Below are 19,400 nucleotides of genomic sequence, written 5' to 3' on the forward strand. Positions count from 1 at the left end.
TGAATGGACAACACCCGCTCCGGTTTCTGTCTGCCTCTACAGAATCGGTGAGCTTTCCATGTTTATTAACTTTCTTCATCTGATGCAGATATTGAGGATTTGGAAAGACAATAGAGGAGAATCAGAGGATTGATGCAGAGGCTTAGAATAACCAGAGAGGGTCAAAAGCCTGGATCTTGACACATGAAATGTGTTGATGAGGAGGCAATGGCCCATGGACATCTGGACTGTGTGTTTAAGGATCAGTGACTTCATGTAGATCGGAGGGGAAGGAGCAGAAAGCTCAGGCAGAAATGACCTGTAAGCAGAAAATAAGGTTACATATTAAATCCAGACATTGTGCTGGAAGAACTCAGGAGGTCACAGGAGAAGAGAGTTCAATGAATTTTCATGAGAGCTGAGAAAGATTATGTCGGCGACAGATTCGCCATCAGCAGATATTGCCTGGCGCCCCTTACAGACAGAGAAAGAGAAGCAAAAGAGAATCTTCCCAGAGTCACCAAGCATCAGTGGATTTGCCTCCAGTCTCTGCAGCCACGCCGGCTTCAGTCTGGACCACCGGCAGCCCAAGCTCCAGATCTGAACCTCTGAACCTCTGACACAATCAGGAGCCCTCAGTGCCCCGGTTCTGGTACCTGGTAACCCCTTCAGCCAGTCTCCAGCCGTCCGCAGCCTGTGGAAAGTCCCTTGACGGCGGTCACCAGTGGACCCGCTACCTACGTGGGTTCCTCACGTCGAGTCACTGCCAGCGCGCCCACCACCTGTGTGTTCCTCAGCCTCAGTGCCCCGTGCTGATCCACCACTGTGGTTACCATCCCATGGGTCTGCTTCTCCTTCTCCCTGTCTTCAGGCACCTTGTGCCAGTCCTCTCTTCCGAGTCTGCACCCCTCGTGGCTTTTATAGATGATAGGTGCTGGAATAGGCCAATTAGCCCTTCGAGCCAGCACCGCCATTCATTGGATCATGGCTGATCTTTCCCTTTCAATAACCAATCCCAGCCTTATCCCCATAACCCTTAACTCCCCTGCCCACAAGAGCCTTATCCAACTCTCTCTTAAATCTATCCAACGAATCTGCCCCCACTACTCTCTGGGTAAAAAAAATTCTCCTCATTTCTGTCTTAAGTGGACTTCCCTGTATTCTTAAACGATGCCCTCTGATCCTAGTCTCTCCCATCATTGGGAACATGTGCTCTGATTTCACTGTGCTCTGATTTCACCCTGTCAAGCCCTTTGATAATCCTAAATTATCTCCCCTCATCCTTCTAAACTCCATCGCATATAATCCAAGTCTTTCTAACCTATCCGTATATGACAAACCTGCCATCCCGGGAACTAACCTTGTCAACCTGCACTGCACTCCCTCCATAGCAAATATGTCCTTTCTTAGATATGGGGACCAGAACTGGACGCAATACTCCAGGGGAGATATCACCAGTGCCCTGTACAACTGCAGGAGGGCTTCTCTACTCCTATACTCCAATCCCCTCTTTATGAAAGCCAACATTCCATTCAGCTTCTTCACCGCTTGCTGAACCTGCACGCTAGTTTTCAATGACTGGTGAACAAGTATGCCCAGATCCCTTTGCCTTACCCCACTCCCTAGCTTAACTCCATTTAAATAATATTCTGCTCTCATGTTTCTGCCTCCAAAATGGTCAACCTCACATTAAACTTCATCTGCCTTCTTTCCGCCCACTCCCCTAAACTATCCAAGTCCCCTTGCAATTTCCTGACATCCTCCTTGCTCTTCACACTCCTACCCAGTTTAGTGTCATCTGCGAATTTGCCTATGTAGTTTATCCCCTCATCCAAATCATTTACATAAATGATAAACAACTGAGGGCCCAACACCAACCCCTGTGGGAGCTCACTCGTCACATCCTGCCATCCAGAAAATGACCCGTTTATCCCAACCCTTTGTTTCTATTTCTCACCAACTATCTATCCATGACAGCACCCTACCCCCGATACCATGCTCCTTGATTTTGCTAACTAGCCTCCTGTGTGGGACCTTATCAAAGGCTTTCTGAAAGTCCAAGTACACCACATCTACTGGCTCTCCCAAGTCCACCCTCCTTGTTACGTCCTTGATTCAAGCAAGATTTCCCTTTAACGATCCCATACTGACCAGCACCGATACTATTATTCCTTCCTAAGGGTTCAACTATTTCTCCTTTAATGATGGATTCCAATATCTTCCCCACCACCGACGTCAGGCTGACCGGTCTATAATTTCCCTTAATCTCTCTCCCTCCCTTCTTAAAAAGTGGTACTACATCAGCCACTCTCCAGTCTGCAAGCACTTCCCCAGAATCTAAAGAACTTTGGAAAATGTCAACCAGTGCTTCTACAATTTCCAGAGCAACCTCTCAAGGGCTCAATTTTGGCCCTAACCAATTTCTTCCTTTTAACTTATCTGAAGAAACTGTTCCTTATCCCACTTTATATTACTTGCCAATTTGCCCTTGTACTTCATTTTCCCCTCCTGAATGACTTTCTTATTTTCTCTGTTTTTTTTTAAAGGCTTCCCAATCCTCTAACCTCCCACTCTGCTTTGCCATCTTATACTTATTTCTTTTAGACCTGATACTGCACTTGATCTCCTTTGTCAGCCACGACTACCATTTGCTCTTTGTAGAGCCTTTCCTCCTCTTTGGAATGAATCTATTCTGAATCCTGTGAAAAATGTCTAGAAATACCTGCCATTTTTGCCCAGTTGTCCTCCCAGCTAGAACGTCCTTCCATTTTATTTTGGCTCGCTCCTCCCCATAGCTGTACTCCCTTATTCAGCTGTAGCACTAATGTTTCTGACTTTCCTTTTGCAGAATAAAAGTAATCATATTATGGTCACTATTACCTAATGGCTCCCCTACCTCAAGGACCCTTATTAACTCCACGTCATTGGACAGTATCAAGTCCAGAATCGACTTCCCCCTGGTAGGTACCATCACAAGCTGCTCCAAGAATGTATCTCGGAGACATTCAATAAACTCCCACACCTACTTGATTTTCCCAGTCCACTTGGAAGTTGAAGTCACCCATAACGACTGTATCACTTCTACTCTGCCATGCCATTCTTAATTCTTTATTTATTTATTTATACTGATTCCCACATCTGAGCTACTGTTTGGAGGTCTGGATTTAACCCCCATTATGGTTCTTCTGCCTTTGCAATTTCTCAACTCTATCCAAACAGACTCTACTCCACCTGATTCAATGTCTTTCCTTTCCATCGCCTGAATTTCATTCTTCACCAACGGAGCCACTCCACCTCCTCTACCTAACTTTCTGTCTTTTTGATAGTAAGTATACCCTGGAACATTAATTTCCCAATCCTGTCCATCCTGCAGCCATGTCTCCGTTACTCCAATAACATCATAACCTCCAATGTCCATTTGCGTCTCAAGCTCCTCCATTTTTTTCCTTATACTCCGTGCATTCATAGACAATACCTTGAAACTGTACCACCCTGCTCTCTCCAATTTGCTACCTGACACCCTCTCTGAAACTCTCCTATCCCTCTTTGCTCCCTCCAGCTTTGAGATTTCACTGACTATTGGAACTACCCCTAAGTTCTCCTTCCTATCCATTTCCCTATGTCTGGTTCCCCTCCCCCTGCCAATTCAGTTTAAAACATATCCAAAAGCATTATTAAACCTTGTTGCAAGTATATTGGTCCTTTTTGGATTTAGGGGCAACCCATCCTTCCTGTAGAGGTCATGTCTCCCCCAGAAGAGATCCCAATGATCCATAAACCTGAAATTTTGCACCCTGCACCAATTCTCCAGCCAAACATTTAACTTTCTGATTTTTTTCTTTTTTTCCCCTTCCCGCACCGGTAGCAACCCTGAGATTATGACCTTTGAGGACCTGCTTTTTAATCTCTGTCCTAGCTCATGGTACTCCCTCTTCAGGATCTCCTCTCTTAATTTGTCAATGTCATTGGTACCCACGTGTACCAGGATGTCTGGCAGCTCACACATTCCTCTCCGAAAACCATGAACCCTGTTCGGGATATCCTGCACTCTGGCTCCCAGAAGGCAACATACCATGCAGGAATACTTGTCAGGTGCGCAGAACCTTCTGTCTGTTCCCCTGATGGTGGAATCCCCAATGACCACCTTGTCCCTCTTCCTTCCATTCTGCACCACTGGCTCCCTTGATCTAATCTCAGACTGGCCATCTTTCCCAAAATCAACCAAAACAATATATTTGTTGCTAAGAGGAGTAGCCACTGGCATGCTCTCCATTGACTGAACTACCTTCGTCCCACCCTTGACAGTAGTCCACTTACCTGACTCCCCCAATATGGGGGTAACTACTTCTCGAAAGTCATGTCAGTAACTTCCTCACTTTCCCTGATGAGCAGTTGGTCCTCAAGCTGGAGTTCCAGATCACAAACCCGGCTTCTAAAGAACTTCGCCTCGTTGCACTTGGCACAGACATGGCCACTTGGGAGGGAGGAATTCTCTCCCATGGTTCCCACATCTGGCAGCTTGAGTAGGGTATTAACCCCACAGGCATGGTTCAGCTCTTTAATGGAAAACTGACCTATGAAGGGTAATAAGAAAGCCCACCTTTCTCCTCACCGGCTTTCGTCAAAGCCTGGAAGTCCCACTCCTTGCTTACTGCTCCCTAACATCTACCCTCCTTTTATTGACCAATTGACCTATTAACCAATTAATTAAATAAACCTGGCCCAGTAAAAGCCCTTAGAATAATACCTCTTACCTGCTCACCCTTCCTCTGCTCCCTCGAGTGTTCGATCATGCCCCGTTCAGAGCCTTTTTATTTTTATCTGAAACATGGTGTCCCAACTCTTGAACTCAATGCCCTGTCTGATGACAGCAAGCATGCAGAAATCTTTCTTCACCACCCTGAATAACAATCATGACCTTCTTCATGGAATTATGTACCTGTTCCTTTCAACAGTAGAACTGTTAGTTTGAGTTCTAGATCCAGAAACTTACTTGTCGGACAGACTGCCCAGTACAATGGCCCCGATCAGCAGGCCGGCCATGTAGATTGACTGCGCCATCCTCTTCAGGCTTTTCTGACCACACACCAGGTCCCACTGCCAACACAAGGACAGGGCGGACAGTCAGTGTGAGAATATCTGCAATATTTATTGAATGTCCAGATGCTGAAATTTCAAAAATACGGAAGGTTCTCAGCTTTATTCTTTCTGCTCATGCACCACCTTAGGTAATCCGACAGAGCAGCTATGCCACAGGTGGTATGTGAGTGGAAAGAACAAGGTTGAGAACCACTGGCCTAAGGCAAAGGAAACAAACAGGGGACTCATAACAGTTGGTGGAGAGGAATGAGAGTCCGACAATGAGGTGTTAGCAGTACTTCACCTCATTGTCCTCAAAACCAATTCCATTCCTGATGACCAACGTCACCAATCCAGTCCTCCCATCTACCAATGTCACCCACCCAGTCCTATCTACCATCGCCGACCGAGTCCTCCTACCTACCAACGTCACCAACCCAGTCCTCCCATCTACCGACGTCACCGACCCAGTTCTCCCGTCTACCAACATCACCGTCCAATCCTACCATCTACCAATGTCACCAACCCAGTTCTCCCACCAACCAATGTCACCGACCCAATCCCACCATCTACTAATGTCACTAACCCAGTCCTCCCATCTACCAACATCACCGACCGAGTCCTCCCATCTACAAACATCACTGACCCAGTTCTCCCATCTATCAATGTCACCCACCCAGTCCTCCTATCTACTGTCACTGACCGAGTCCTCCCATCTACATCACCGACCGAGTCCTCCCATCTACCAACATCACCGACCCAGTCCTCCCACCTACCAATGTCACTGACCCAGATCTCCCATCTACCAATATGCCCAACCCAATCCCACCATCTACTAACGTCACCAACCCAGTCTTCCCATCTACCAACGTCACCGAACGAGTCCTCCCATCTACCAAGTCACCAACCCAATTCTCCCAACTACCAACATTACCCACCCAGTCCTCCCATCTACCAACATCACCGACCCAGTCCTCCCACCTACCAATGTCACTGACCCAGATCTCCCATCTACCAATATGCCCAACCCAATCCCACCATCTACTAATGTCATCAACCCAGTCCTCCCATCTACCAATGTCACCAACCCAGTTCTCCCATCTACCAATGTCACCCACCCAGTCCTATCTACCATCGCCGACCAAGTCCTCCCAGCTACCAACGTCACCGACCTAATCCTGCCATCTACTAACGTCACCAACCCAGTCTTCCCATCTACCAACGTCACCGAACGAGTCCTCCCATCTACCAAGTCACCAACCCAATTCTCCCAACTACCAACATTACCCACCCAGTCCTCCTATCTACCAACATCACCCACCCAGTTCTCCCACCTACCCTCATCACTGACCCAGTTCTCCTATCTACCAGCGCCACCGACCCAATCCTCCCATCTACCAATGCCACCAACCCAGTTCTCCCATCTACCAACATCACCCACCCAGTTCTCCCACCTACCATCGTCACCGACCCAGTTCTCCCACCTATCAATGTCAATGACCCAGTTCTCCCATCTCCCACCCAGTTCTCCCACCTACCAACGTCACCGACCCAATTTCCTCCCTCCACCAATGTCACCGATCCAGTTCTCCCTCCACTGATGTCACCGACCCAGTACCCCTCCACCGACGTCACCGACTCAGTTTCCCCTCCACTGACGTCACCGACCAAGTATCCCCTCCACCGACATCACCAACTCAGTTTCCCCTCCACTGACGTCACCGACCCAGTTCCCCTTCACTGACATCACCAACTCAGTTCCCCCTCCACCAACGTCACCGACCTAGTTCCCCCCTCCACCAATGCCACCAACCCAGTTTCCCCCTCCACCAACGTCACCGACCTAGTCCTCCCATCTTCTGCCGTCTCCAAGTGTCTACCTGGGGCAGGGGAGTCTAGAACTAGAAGCCCAGGTTGCACGCGTGAAACCTGCAAGAAGTGGAAGAGGTGGATTTTTCACATAGACCATGGTGGATATCTGGAACGGACTGCTCGGGGAGGTGGTGAAGGCAGATACAATTACAGCGTTTAAATCCCTTTCAGACAGGTGCGTAGATGGGAGAGCCATTTGGGCCGAGTGGGAGGATGGATCAGCTCATGATTAGAATGGTTCTATATAGTGTGATTGCAGGTAGAAGAGACTGGTGCAGAAAGCACGGTGGTTGGCTTGGATAAGGTGGTCCGTGCAGAAGTGGAATGAAGAGGAGTGAAACGGTGACACAGCCCGTGTTTGCTGATGGAGGTGTGGTTCTGGCCTTGCCCTATGTTTACAGTGTCTCACCTGTGGCCTTTACTATGCTAACACGTGAAGGGCCAACCTACACAGTGGTTTTAGATGGGATTCCCCAGGCACACATGAGTCAGTTTGTATCAAGATCAAGAATTAAGAATCCTTAATTGTCATGTAATAAAGAAAGTGCAGAATAATATAGGATTTACTTCCACCTGCTGTAAGGCAGACAGATTTGCCGTCGGCAGAAATTGCCTGAAGTGCCTCTTACAATTGGAGAAAGAGAAGCAAAAGAGAGTCTGTGTCACTAGCCCGGACCCTGAAGCTACAAATACAATGGACCATCCTACCTCTGTCACAATGGTGGCCGTGAACTGGGACCGGTCGTACACCCATCCGTCGGCGCATGGCTGCGTGTCGGGCTGATCAGACCAGTTCCCCCACGTCCCGTTGGCAGCCAGGAGCTGCCACTGCGGTGCTGTGTACATGCGGCACTTGTCCGGGCGCCCATCCTGGTCCAGGGGCACGAAGGCCCGGAGAAGGTCCCGGCCCAGCGGCTCCTCCCCGGTGGCGTTGAGGTACCCGGAGGTGTTGGCGTCCAGCCGCACTCTACACCGGTGGTCAGGCACGGCCGCCACGAAGTTCTGCAGCAGGTTGTGGCTGGCCATGAACAAAGATGGGACCGTCAGTAGGACGACGTGGATGACTTGGAACTTCCCAAAGCCTCCAACAGTCTCCAGGAGATCGGCAAAGCCCATGGTGGCAGAATGCTAGCAGAGAGATGGTTAACTGCAGAGAGACTGTTTGTGTTGAGTCTGCTTACTTACAGTGTGTCCTTGAACATTGATATATTGTTCACAAGTGGGAACCTTAATGAGTTCATAAGTTATATCCAGATGTAGAAGACGCCCTTCTTAGTAATCTATCTGGAACATCTCTACACAAAGTACCTGCATTTACAAAGATCGTTAGCTTTTACCACCAATCTGTAAGAAATAGTTATTATTTTATTTACAATTGAGACACGCAGCAGGTTAACAGGCCATGAGTCCAAAATCCGGACCTCGGCCACTCTCGGCTTCTGTGTGCATGCATTGTGTGTGTGTGTGAATCATGTGCGCACATTGCACACGTGTGTCATGACCACGACTGGATGGTAAGTCCAAGGTCGGGGCATCAGTAGCTCAGATGGGCGGGCAGCCAGGGCCAAGGTAAGAGTTAATGGTCAGGGGGATGGTGGGGGGGGGGGGGAAGGTTGGGAGCTTGGATGAGTGGGCGGCCGAGACTGGGTGGTAAGTCCAAGGTTGGAACATCAGGAGCTCGGATGGGTGAGTGGCTGGGAACAAGGCAGGAGACTAGGGTCGACTTTTACATGCAATATCTGGAAAATACCAGATTTTTGCTCCAAAAATAAGGGTCAACTTTTACATGGTATCAATTTATACACGTATACATACAGTAAATACCTTTCGTTGTCCTGGATCACACTATAATTTTGTCACAGTAGGTTTACAAGGACAGAGGTCCACAGCCTAAATCTAACTCTGGTCAACATTTTTTCAAGAAAACTGGGGTTTCCGATGGACAACTTCAAGCTGAATACAAGGACCGTTTCAGATTTGCTGAATCACGTAGGAAGTTAGAGAAATGCTAAATTCACTTGAATTTAGCCTGTTTAATCGTATCGAGTCCCTCCGAGCCGAGCTCTCAAGTTGACTGCACTCGTGGCACAATAAATGTGAGGAGCCCAGGGTTTGTCTTGGTCACAACTGAAGTAGTAGTCATAGCCTTTCTTAATAAACGCAGTCACGCTGCCTCAAGTGTAAACTCGCCACAAATGGAACAGGATGTATTGCGGCTGTTGCAACGTTGATGAGACGTTTCTCCTCTATTGGATCCTCCTGAAGACAATAAATTCTATTGTTAAGGACACTCACTGAGCTATTGCCTAAGGAACGTGTGCATCAACATGTGTTCAATCTTTATCAATGTAATACACAGCATCTAGATGTGAGCTGCTTCTATAGCCTGTCTGCATCTATCCTGATTAAACATGCCCAGGCCTACATTTGCATACCACCTGCATTGAGTGAATGCCCAGCCAGTCTTGGACTGACCCAAACAGCTTGGTTTATGGGCAATATACTAGTAGACTTAAAATATGACAGGAAATCACAAAAAATAGGTTGTATTGTATAAAAATAGGTTATATATGTTAAAGATTATATAATGGAGCGGCTTGGTTAGTGAAGTAGTCAGCGTAATGCTGTTATAGCACCAGCGATCGGGACTAGGGTTCGAATCCCATGCTGTCTGTAAGGAGTTTGCATGTTCTCCTCATGTCTGCTTGGGTTTTCCCTGGGGGCTCCGGTTTCCTCCCACAGTACAAAATGTACTGGGGGTGTAGGTTAATTGCATGTAATTGGAGTATCGTGTGCAGTTTTGGTCAAAGGCAGAGAAGATTTATGAGGATGTTGCCTGGACTTCAGAAACTGAGTCACAGGGAAAGGTTAAGCAGGTACGGACTTTATTCCCTGGAGCGTAGAAGAAAGAGGGGAGATTTGATCAAAGTATTTAAAATAATGAGGGGATCCAGTGATACTCAACTTTTTTCTTTCCACTCATATCCCACTTTAAGTAATCCCTGTGCCATTGAGGCTCTGTGATCAGTAAGGGGTTGCTTAAGGTGGGATGTGGGTGGGAAAAAAAATGTTTGAAAACCACTGTTTTAATAGTACTTCATTGACTTGTTATGTGCATCGTTTCAGAACTCCAAAGGAAATTGACCAATGACAAATTTTCTCAAGCAAAATATTTCAGTAACAATCAGGTCTAGAGCAGTGATTTTCAACCTTCTCTTCCCACTCACATCCCACCTTAAACAACCCCTTACTAATCACAAAGAACTGATGGCACAGGGATTAGTTAAAGTGGGATGTGAGTGAAAAGAAAAAGGTTGAGAACCACAGAGTAAATGTAGGTCGGCTTTTTCCACTGAGGGTGGATGATATACAAACCAGAGAACATGGGTTAAGGGTGAAAGTTTAGGGGAATCACGAGGGGGAACTGCATGGTGGGGCTGTGGAATGAGCTGCCAGCTGAAGTGGTGAAGTGGTCAATGTTAACATTGAAGAAGAATTTGGACAGGTCCATGGATGGGAGGGGGTATGGAGGGCTATGGACTGGGTGCAGGTCAGTGGGACTAGGGAGAATAATAGTTCAGCACAGACTAGAAGGGCTGAAGGGCATGTTTCTGTTCTGTATGGTTTTATGGGCAACACGAGCTTAAGGGCCAGAATGGCCTTTTACTGTCCTGTATGTCTAAGTTTTTAAAAAAAAAATTAAAATCAAGAAAAATGGTACGTGATCAGTAGCCCAAATTGTATAAAATACACTCAAAAGTGTTTAGGAAGCAAATTTTTCATTGTCCAGTGTTATAGGCCCCAACCCATCTATTCTCAATCATCGCTCTCACTGATGCCCAGCTTGGATGTCACCAGGACCACGTGACTCGACCCTACAGTTCATCACAATGGGACTAATCTGAACCTCTCAGGCCCTGGATTCGAGGCTGTCTAGAGTTTGAACATTTTCTCCTCAACCCGGTAAAACCTAAGATGCAGGAGCAGAAATAGGCTGTTCAGCCGATCGTGTCTGCCCCACCATTCAATCATGAGCTGATCCATTTCCCCACTCAGACCCACTGCCCGGCCTTCTCCCCATACGCTGATCAAGAACCTGTTGATCTCTGCCTTAAATACACCCAATGACCCAGCCTCCAAAACCGCCCTCGACCACAAATTCCACAGATTCACTGCCCTCCGACTGAAGAAATTCCTCCGCGTCTCTGCTTTAAGCGAACGCCCTTCACTGGTGAAGTTGTGCCCTCTTGTCCTGGACTCTCCCACTATGGGGGAACAACCTTTCTACATCTAATCCATCCGCGCCTTTCAACATTCGAAATGCTTCAATGAGATCCCACCCCCACTCCCAATTCTCCTAAATTCCAACGAGTCCAGTCCAAGAGCCGTCAAAAGCTCAGCGTATAATAACCCTGGCAAGACAGGATAGGCCGTCTCACGTCGTGATACTTGCAGACTTCCTCCATTGGTTTTGTCCCGACAGTTGAGTCTTTCCCCTGCAGTGGACCAAGAAGTCCTGATGTACCTGCCACAGACGTCCCCCATCAGTGGTGGCCCAGTTAGTGCTGCTTCAGCCAAGAAGGTGAAAGGTTGGATGTTGGCATTACCTCCCCACGTGAGGGGTTCAGGAGAAGGTCAGACGAAGGAACAAGGGGGATGTACTCACGGTAATCTGGAAGAAGAACTTGGTCTTCATGGGTTTAGAATAGTTGTCTCCAACCTTCCCTCCCCACCCCCCCCCCCCCCCCCCCCACTGCTGGTCAAGTTGACATTGTGCTCCTCCAACGCTCTCTCAGTTACCCTAATGCCCACCCCCCTGATGCTGGTCCTGTCTAGGTTGTTTATAAAAATCTCAAAGAGCTGGGGTCCCAGAACAGATCCCTGTGGAACGCCACTAGTCGCCGACCTCCAGGCAGAATCCTTCCCGTCCACTGCTACTCTCTGCTTTCTACGTAGAAGCCAGTTTGAAATCCACATGGCCAAGGTTCCATGGATCCCAGATCACCACAGTCCGGGGCCCCAAAGAGGCCTTTCAAGTGAAGCAACACCTTTGTGTGTCCGTGGGAATGATTGACTGCATTCGGCACTCCCGCTGTGGCCGTTCCTACATCGGAGAGACTGGGTGCAGACTGGGAGATCGCTGAGTGCCTTTGCTCTGTCCACACCAGTGACTTCCCAGTAGCCGACCATTTCAGTTCTGCGTATCATTCCCACACATCTGGTCCACGGCCTCACGCACTATCCCACCAAGACCACCTGTAAGTTGGAGGAATACCACCTGATTTTCCGTCCCTCCAACCCTAACATCGATTTTTTTCTGGTTTCTGTAACTTGCTCCCCTCTCCCCCTCCCCCTGATCGCTGCTGTCCCTCCCTCCCTTCTCCACCGATCACCTGCCTTGGCACCACACCTCCCTCCCGCCTTACTCTATTATTTGGATGCCTGCCAGCATTTTTCCACTCTTTGATGAAGGTCTCAAGCCCAAAATGTTGGTGATGTATTTTCACCTTTGCTGCATTAAGTGCAGTTTGACCTGCTGAGTTTCTCCAATGTCGTGGTTTTACTTCGGCGACTTTCTGAATGAATCTCTCAGAGGAGGGACCTTGTCAAATGCACTCCTACTGATGCTGCTCAGCCCTCTCCTACCCCGAAATCCACCACCAGATTGTGCATTGGTCCTCATTCCGACCGCCTCACGTGTGTTTACTGCAATGTCGCCAAGATTTGTGGGCTGGTGTTGTTAGAAGTGGCTGGCCGGATAGGCTGGGACTTTTCTCCCTTGGCTGGAGACTCAAGGAGAGTGCCTCGTCAAGGTTTATAAGATCAGAGGGGCACATATTTTTTTTTCTCCAGGGTAGGGGAGGCTAAAGGTTGGAGGGTATTGATTTAAATGAGGTGAGAAGGGGGGTACGTACCACACTGGGGGACCCCATCGGGTGGGGGGGGGGGTAACACTCCAAAATGATCATCTATAAAATGTTTGTTCAGTGTTTCAGAAGAAATTAATTATTTTTAATGAAAATATCCCCGTTGTTAGTTATAACAACAAAAACATTTTTCGTCAGCCCAGTTTCCATGGATCAATAGACCAATGAGGGTAGAACTCTATTTCCATTTACATTTCAAACCTTCTACTGCACTCTGGACAGAGCGGTCATTATTACCCAATGATAATGATGCTTCGAATCGTGGTTCTGTCTGCATGGTCGCCAGAAAGCACTTGTTTTGTTGCTGCCGGTGTTTTTTTACAGTCGCTGCTTCTTTTAGGTGTCCTGGTGTTTTTGCTACAATATTGTGGTCATTAATCTTTGTGAACCATTTCCGAGTAATGTTAGTGCCAAAATCTTGCACTAATTCTGGATGGTCCGGTACACGAGGAGGTCCATGGGGGAGGCGGTAACACCATGAGTTACCCACCGGGTGACACCGATCCTAGTGACGCCACTGAGAAGGATATAAGGGGCTCAAGCAGCCGTTATCAACCTTGTTCGGCTAATCCCCCCCCCCCCCCCCACTTGGAGATCTGCTCAAAGTTTAAAGACCCTCTTCCTTGTGAAGCAGGCAAGGTTTGGTTTCTTCTGCCTTCTCCCGACTGTATGGAAGATATTGAGGTGAAACAAGCAAGTTTAGCTGTGGGCTGTGGGCCCCCATTGAGGAATGGTTGACAGAGGGTGGTGGGGGTGTGGAAGGAGCCGCCAGAACGAAGTTTCGCGAGTCGCCGCAAGATGTGCAGGATTTGCTCATGGAGCGGCTGCTGTTGACGAGCATGGTGTTGGTACGCAGCAGGAGGTTGCTTCACATTCCCCCAGGGCAGCGAGAGTACTGAACAACCAGAGGAACTACTCACATGAACCATCTCAGATTCTCATATTCGCGAGTCAACATTTATTTATTTATGGGTATCGATGAAATACTCGCCCTGCATGTGTACAGTGTGTTATGTCTGTGTGTTTTTATGCCTGCTGTTTTGTTGGGTTGTACTTGGACAATCGGATGACAATGAACTTGACTTAAATACCTTCCCTGCGATTTTATCTGGCATCTCTAGCAGGTCTTCAAACCTGCACTGAATGCGTGCTCAGGTATGCTTGGACTGACCGAAACAGCTAGCTTAGTGGGCAATGTACCAGGAGAGAAAATATAGCAGGAAATCACAAAGAAATAGGTTACATCAGGGGTTCTCAACCTTTTCTCTTCCCACTCACGTACCACTTTCAGTAACTCTTTACCAACCGCAGGGCACCTATGCCATTGATGCCCTGTGGTTAGGAAGGTGGTATGTGAATATGTTGAGAACTAAATGACCTGCCCTCAGATGACAGCCCTCCATACCCCTCCCACCCACTGTGTCCCATAAGAAGAGGGGGAGGGAAAGGCCTGATAATTGGTGGTCTCTTGCTGGGATCCTCTGCTCTCAGTTACTGGCTGCCCAGCACACACCCACCAGGGAAGTGTCCACCTCAATCTACTCTGGATTGAATCACTCTAAGTGGGAAAACTGCACTCCAAAGTGCATAGCTGGGATGTGTCAAGTCCTCGGACACAGACTCAGGAACTTTTCAATGATTCCCCCTGAAATCCATGTACGGTAAATCCACCGAATTCAAGCAACTGGCAAAAAAACAATCGTATGGGGGATTGTAGGTTTAATTGGGCAGCTGGAAGGGCCTGTAACTGTGCAGTAAGTCTAAATTAAAAATTAAATTAAAGACTTGTCCTGTATAGGAACTGGGAGGTGATGTTCAGACTGCTCAAGGCATTGGTGAGGCCAAGTTTGGAGTATTGTGTGCAGTTCTGGCCCCCAAATTAGAGGAAGGATATCAATAAGGTTGAGAGAATGCAGAGAAGATTTACTAAAGTGTTGCCTGGATTGCAGTATCTTGAATATGGAGAAAGATTGAGTAGACTGGGCCTTTGTTCATTGGAGTGTACAAGGTTGAGGCGGGATTTGATAGAGGTATATAAAATTATGAAGGGAATAGATAGAGTAGATGTGAATAGGCTTTTTCCCCTGAAGGTAGGGGAGATTGGAATGAGGGGTCATAAGTTAAGGGTTGGGGGCAAAAGTTTAGAAGTAACATGAGTGAAAACTTCTTCACTGGAGGAGTGGGGTGGCCATGTGGAATGACCTTCCTGAAGAGGTGGGTGCAGCAGGGTCAGTTTTGTCATTTAAGAGGAGGTTGGATGAGTACATGGATGTGAGGGGGTTGGAGGGTTATGGGCAGGGAGCAGATAGGGGGGACTAGTGGAGTTCATTTAAATCGGTGCAAACTAGAGGGGCCGAGATGGCCTGTTTCCATACTGTAATTGTTATATGGTTATGTATTGCATTGTGTGTTATGTCTGGGTGTGTGTCTGCATGTTTTTCACTGAGGACCAGAGAACACTGTTTCATTGGGTAGGACTTGTACTATTGGTTGACAGTCAACTTGAACTTGAGAAGTGAGAGTGGACGTGAGAGAGAATATGTTCATTTTATTTACATCGCAGTAGAAGCTGATTCCAGCCATTTAGTCCCGGGAGGTGAGGTGGGGACCGGAACCAATGAGAATCCTCCAGTTGGAGCTAGCACGGACAGCAAGCAGAATGGCCTACCATGCAGTGAGGACGTAGCCGACATGGAGTTTACTCTGCTCCTCGCGGCACTGAGAGAACTGCTCAAGAAGACGTTCATAGCGTAGTGACCTTGAACCTGCCCTGGGAACGAACTCAGGCAGAACAGCCGCAGCGAAAATCTGGATCAGCAGTAACTGAATCCAGGCGAGTCCCTGGGTCAATCTTGGGCAGTTTACCACTGGCCTTTATTAAGGGAGAAGTTAATTCTTGTTAAAATTTGCACAAAGATGGTAATCAACCTGAATTTCAGTCGTTGCCCTGGTAGTCTTGTGTTTAACAGCACTTTGGAAACATTCTGATTTGAGTGTGCTTTATTCATTGTTTTACACAAAGAGAAACAGGAACACAGGCCATTTGGCCTGTCCATCCTGTCAATGCAATCACGGCCGATCTGCCTTCCAGTGGCCATAGGCTCTGACAGAGTCTTGAGGGGGGGTAGCGTGCGGTTAAACTGTCTGCTTCATCAGGTGAACCTGGGTCTCCTGCAGCGGAATCTCAGCCGCCTTCGGTTTCTTGCTCCTTTTCAAGCCCACCTTTGGCCTGGACGGAGATAATCTGCAGAGAGCAGCAATTAGAAGCCATTCCGTGTCTCCCAATTCCCCCCTCCCCACCTTCCCCCGGCCCCCGGGAGGGCTGTGTCCACAGGAGGCCAGCCGCAATGATCCAGAAGAAAGAGTGTTCACGGTGGGGGGGGGGGGGTAGATGAATGGCGCTCATTTTGACTGGCAAGAGGGGCCTAGTGGCCTCCTTATCTGTAAGCGCCTCGATCTGTGATCGTCTGGCCTAGAAAAAGGCCCTTCGGCCCTCTACATCTGTGCTTGTCAGTTGACACCCATCCATCACAAGCCCCCGCTTCCAACACATCATCCTCCACCTATAACGTGGTCCCACCATTAGACACATCTTGTCCTCTCCCCCTTCCATAGGCACCATTCCCTCTGTGCCTCCCTCAATCACCTTGCCCCCATGGCCGCAGGAAAATCCACCCTTGCCCCCAACACCTCCTCCCTCACCACCATTCGGGGCCCAAAACAGTGCGTCCCAAGTGAAGCAACACTTCGCTTATGTTCATCAACTACGTCTGGTGCTTCCGTGGTGGCCGTCTCTACATTGGGGAGACTGGGGCACAGGCTGGGAGATCACTTCGCCGAGCACCTTTGCTCTGTCCACGTCAGTGAGAAGGATCTCCCAGTGGCCAATTCTGCACCCCACTCCCATGTTCATGTCTGTCCATGGCCTTGCGTACCATCCCACCAAGACCACCCGTAAATTGGAGGAGCAACGCCTCCTATTCCATCTGGTCTATGCCAGCCGCTCCCTGCTCTCCCTCCCTCCCCCGTCCCTCAATCTCCAGCTCTCCACCCCCTTCCCTTTCCATTCACAGAGTCGTTCCCCCCTCCCTCTGTTTGCTCCCTCCCTATGGGACCGTGCTCCTCCGCCCAACCATTTTGTTTGGGCGCCTGCCTCCATTTTGCTCAGCGTGATGGCAATCTATGGCTGGATTGAATAAGGTGGAGGGACACAAGGTGACAAGTCGGCTCATCAAGTCTGCCCCCGCCTTTCTAATCATGAGCTGATCGAAGCACCCCCACTCACCCCACTCCCTGACTTTCTCCCGTAATCCTTGGCACCCTGTTTAGTCAAATACCATGATGAAGGGCTCAAGCCCGAAACATTGGTTCTGCTTCTTTATCTTTGCTCTATAACATACATTGCGTGACCTGCTGAGTTTCTCCAGCGTCGTGTTTTTACTTCAACTACGGGGTCCATGGACGCTCATGTTTTACTTCATGTTAACCCCCTCTCCTAGCATGTCCCATTGCCTCCTGTTCTGGAGGCATTCAAGTGCCTGTTCAGACTGCCAGTGACTCTGCCTCCACCACGGTCTCTGACAGCTTGTTCCAAACGCTCTGGGTGAGAAAGATCCCCTCTTTCCCCCTTATACTAAATACAGGGCCTTTACATTTGAGCTCAAGGAGTCGGCCATCTGGCCCATCAAGCCTGTTGCTCCATCTGGAGCCGATCTGGGCCATGGACTTGGCTCCACTTACCTGCCTGTTGCCCCACAATCCCCCCTACGATTCAAAAGTCAACCCACGTGGGTCTGGTGTGCATTGAATGAGGGCAGCCTCCACTGCTTCCTTGCACAGGGAATTCCACAGATTCACCAGGCAAAGGGGTTCCTCTCCATCTCCATTCTCAACCTACTGCAGTTCTAGGGTGAAACACAATCGGCGGTAGGCACTGTGATTGTAGTTAAAAACACCAAAATGTTGGAGGACCTCGCTGCGTCCGTGAGATTTACAAAGATATCTTGCCAACGTTTTGGACCTTGATGAAGGGCTCAGGGCCAAGACGTCGGCGATATCTCTTCATAAATCCTTTAGATGCTGAAGAGATCGGCTAAGGTCCTCACAACGTTCCGGCGACGTCCAGTTCTAGTCTCACCTGCTGGTGGAAACAACCTCCCGACTTTGATCTTAGCTGTTCCTTTTCTGTGAGATTCTTCCCTTCACCCTTCTAATCATTATGGGCTGCGTTGTGGACGGTGGGGGAGGTTTTCAAAGCTCGCAGAGGGATCTGGACCAGCTGGAAAAGTGGCCGATGGAATTTAATGCAGACAAGTGTTGCGTTTGGAAGGATAAACCAAGAAAGGACATGCACAGTAAACGGTTGGGCACTAAGGACTATGGTAGAACAGAGGGATCTGGGAATACAGATACATAATTCCCTGAAAGTGGCATCACAGGTGGACAGGGTTGTAGAGAGAGCTTTTGGCATATTGACCTTCATAAATCAAAGTATTGAGTACAGGAGCTGGGATATTACAGTAAAGTTGTACAAGACATTGGTGAGGCCAAATTTGGAGAATTGTGTGCAGTTTTGGTCACCGGACTACAGGAAAGATATGAATCAGATAGAAAGAGGGCAGAGAAGATTTACTAGGACGTTGCCTGGACGTCAGGAACTGAGTTACAACGAAAGGTTAAACAGGTATGGACTTTATTCCCTGGAGCATAGAAGACTGAGGGGAGATTTGATGGAGGAATTTAAAATTATGAGGGGGACAGTCAGTAAATGTAGGTCGGATTTTCCCACTGGGGGGGAGGTGAGATACAAACCAGAAGTCATGGGTTAAGGGTGAAAGGGGAAATGTTTAGGGGGAACTTCTTCACACAGAGAGTGGTGGGGGTGTGAAATGAGCTGAAGTGGTGAATGTGGGCTCAATTTTAACATTTAAGAAAAATTTAGACAAGTACGTGGATGGGAGGGGTATGGAGGACTATGAAGGTGCAGGTCACTGGGACAAGGCAGAATAATAGTTCAGCTCAGATTAGAAGGGCCGAATGGCCTGTCTCTGTGCTGCAATGTTCTATCTCCAATGGGTATAGTCCCAGATGACTCAATCTACATTTCCTACCTCTCCTGTTGGGGGATTGTTCCCTGCACTCCCTGATCTCAGCTCCTTATAAAATCCCCATTATCTGGAATTCAAGCAACCAAGAGCCCTCAAACAACCAGCAAACAAAATAGTGAAAAATAAATAGGTAAAAAAAATGAAAGTGTAAAACCGACACCCCCAGCGGTCAGTACGCCAATCCATGCAACACTCAATCTCAAGCAACCAGCAAATTCACTTACCCGGTATCTACCAATTGCCACAGGTGCAGGTTTTACTGCACTTGGACACAGCCCCATTCATGTCTCCTCTCCAGTTCCCTACTTGGGGCCCATCCCAGCTAAAGTCCTGGGTGAATCTCCTTGTAATCTTTTGCTAGAGTGTGGGGTTGAGATCAGCACAGTATTGTCATGGGGATGTTGTCACCCCTATTGTGTATGATGGTGAGATCCTT

The 19,400-nt window shown here is 48.4% G+C and overlaps 1 protein-coding gene across 2 annotated transcripts in view; it reads right to left on the minus strand.

Annotated features, from left to right (window-relative positions):
* LOC138740933 (solute carrier family 22 member 6-A-like) overlaps positions 1-8,046 on the minus strand; it is a 34,698-nt gene extending 26,652 nt beyond the window's left edge. For both annotated transcript variants that reach the window (XM_069894273.1, XM_069894274.1), the window contains exons 1-2: positions 7,639-8,046; positions 4,973-5,076 (exon numbers count right to left, since the gene is read on the minus strand). In XM_069894273.1, coding sequence (XP_069750374.1) covers positions 4,973-5,076; positions 7,639-8,046 — 512 coding nt within the window. The remainder of the gene's footprint in view (positions 1-4,972; positions 5,077-7,638) is intronic.
* Positions 8,047-19,400: the final 11,354 nt, after the last annotated feature.

Source organism: Narcine bancroftii, chromosome 8, assembly GCF_036971445.1.
Source record: "Narcine bancroftii isolate sNarBan1 chromosome 8, sNarBan1.hap1, whole genome shotgun sequence".
In the NCBI taxonomy this organism is placed as follows: Eukaryota; Metazoa; Chordata; class Chondrichthyes; order Torpediniformes; family Narcinidae; genus Narcine; species Narcine bancroftii.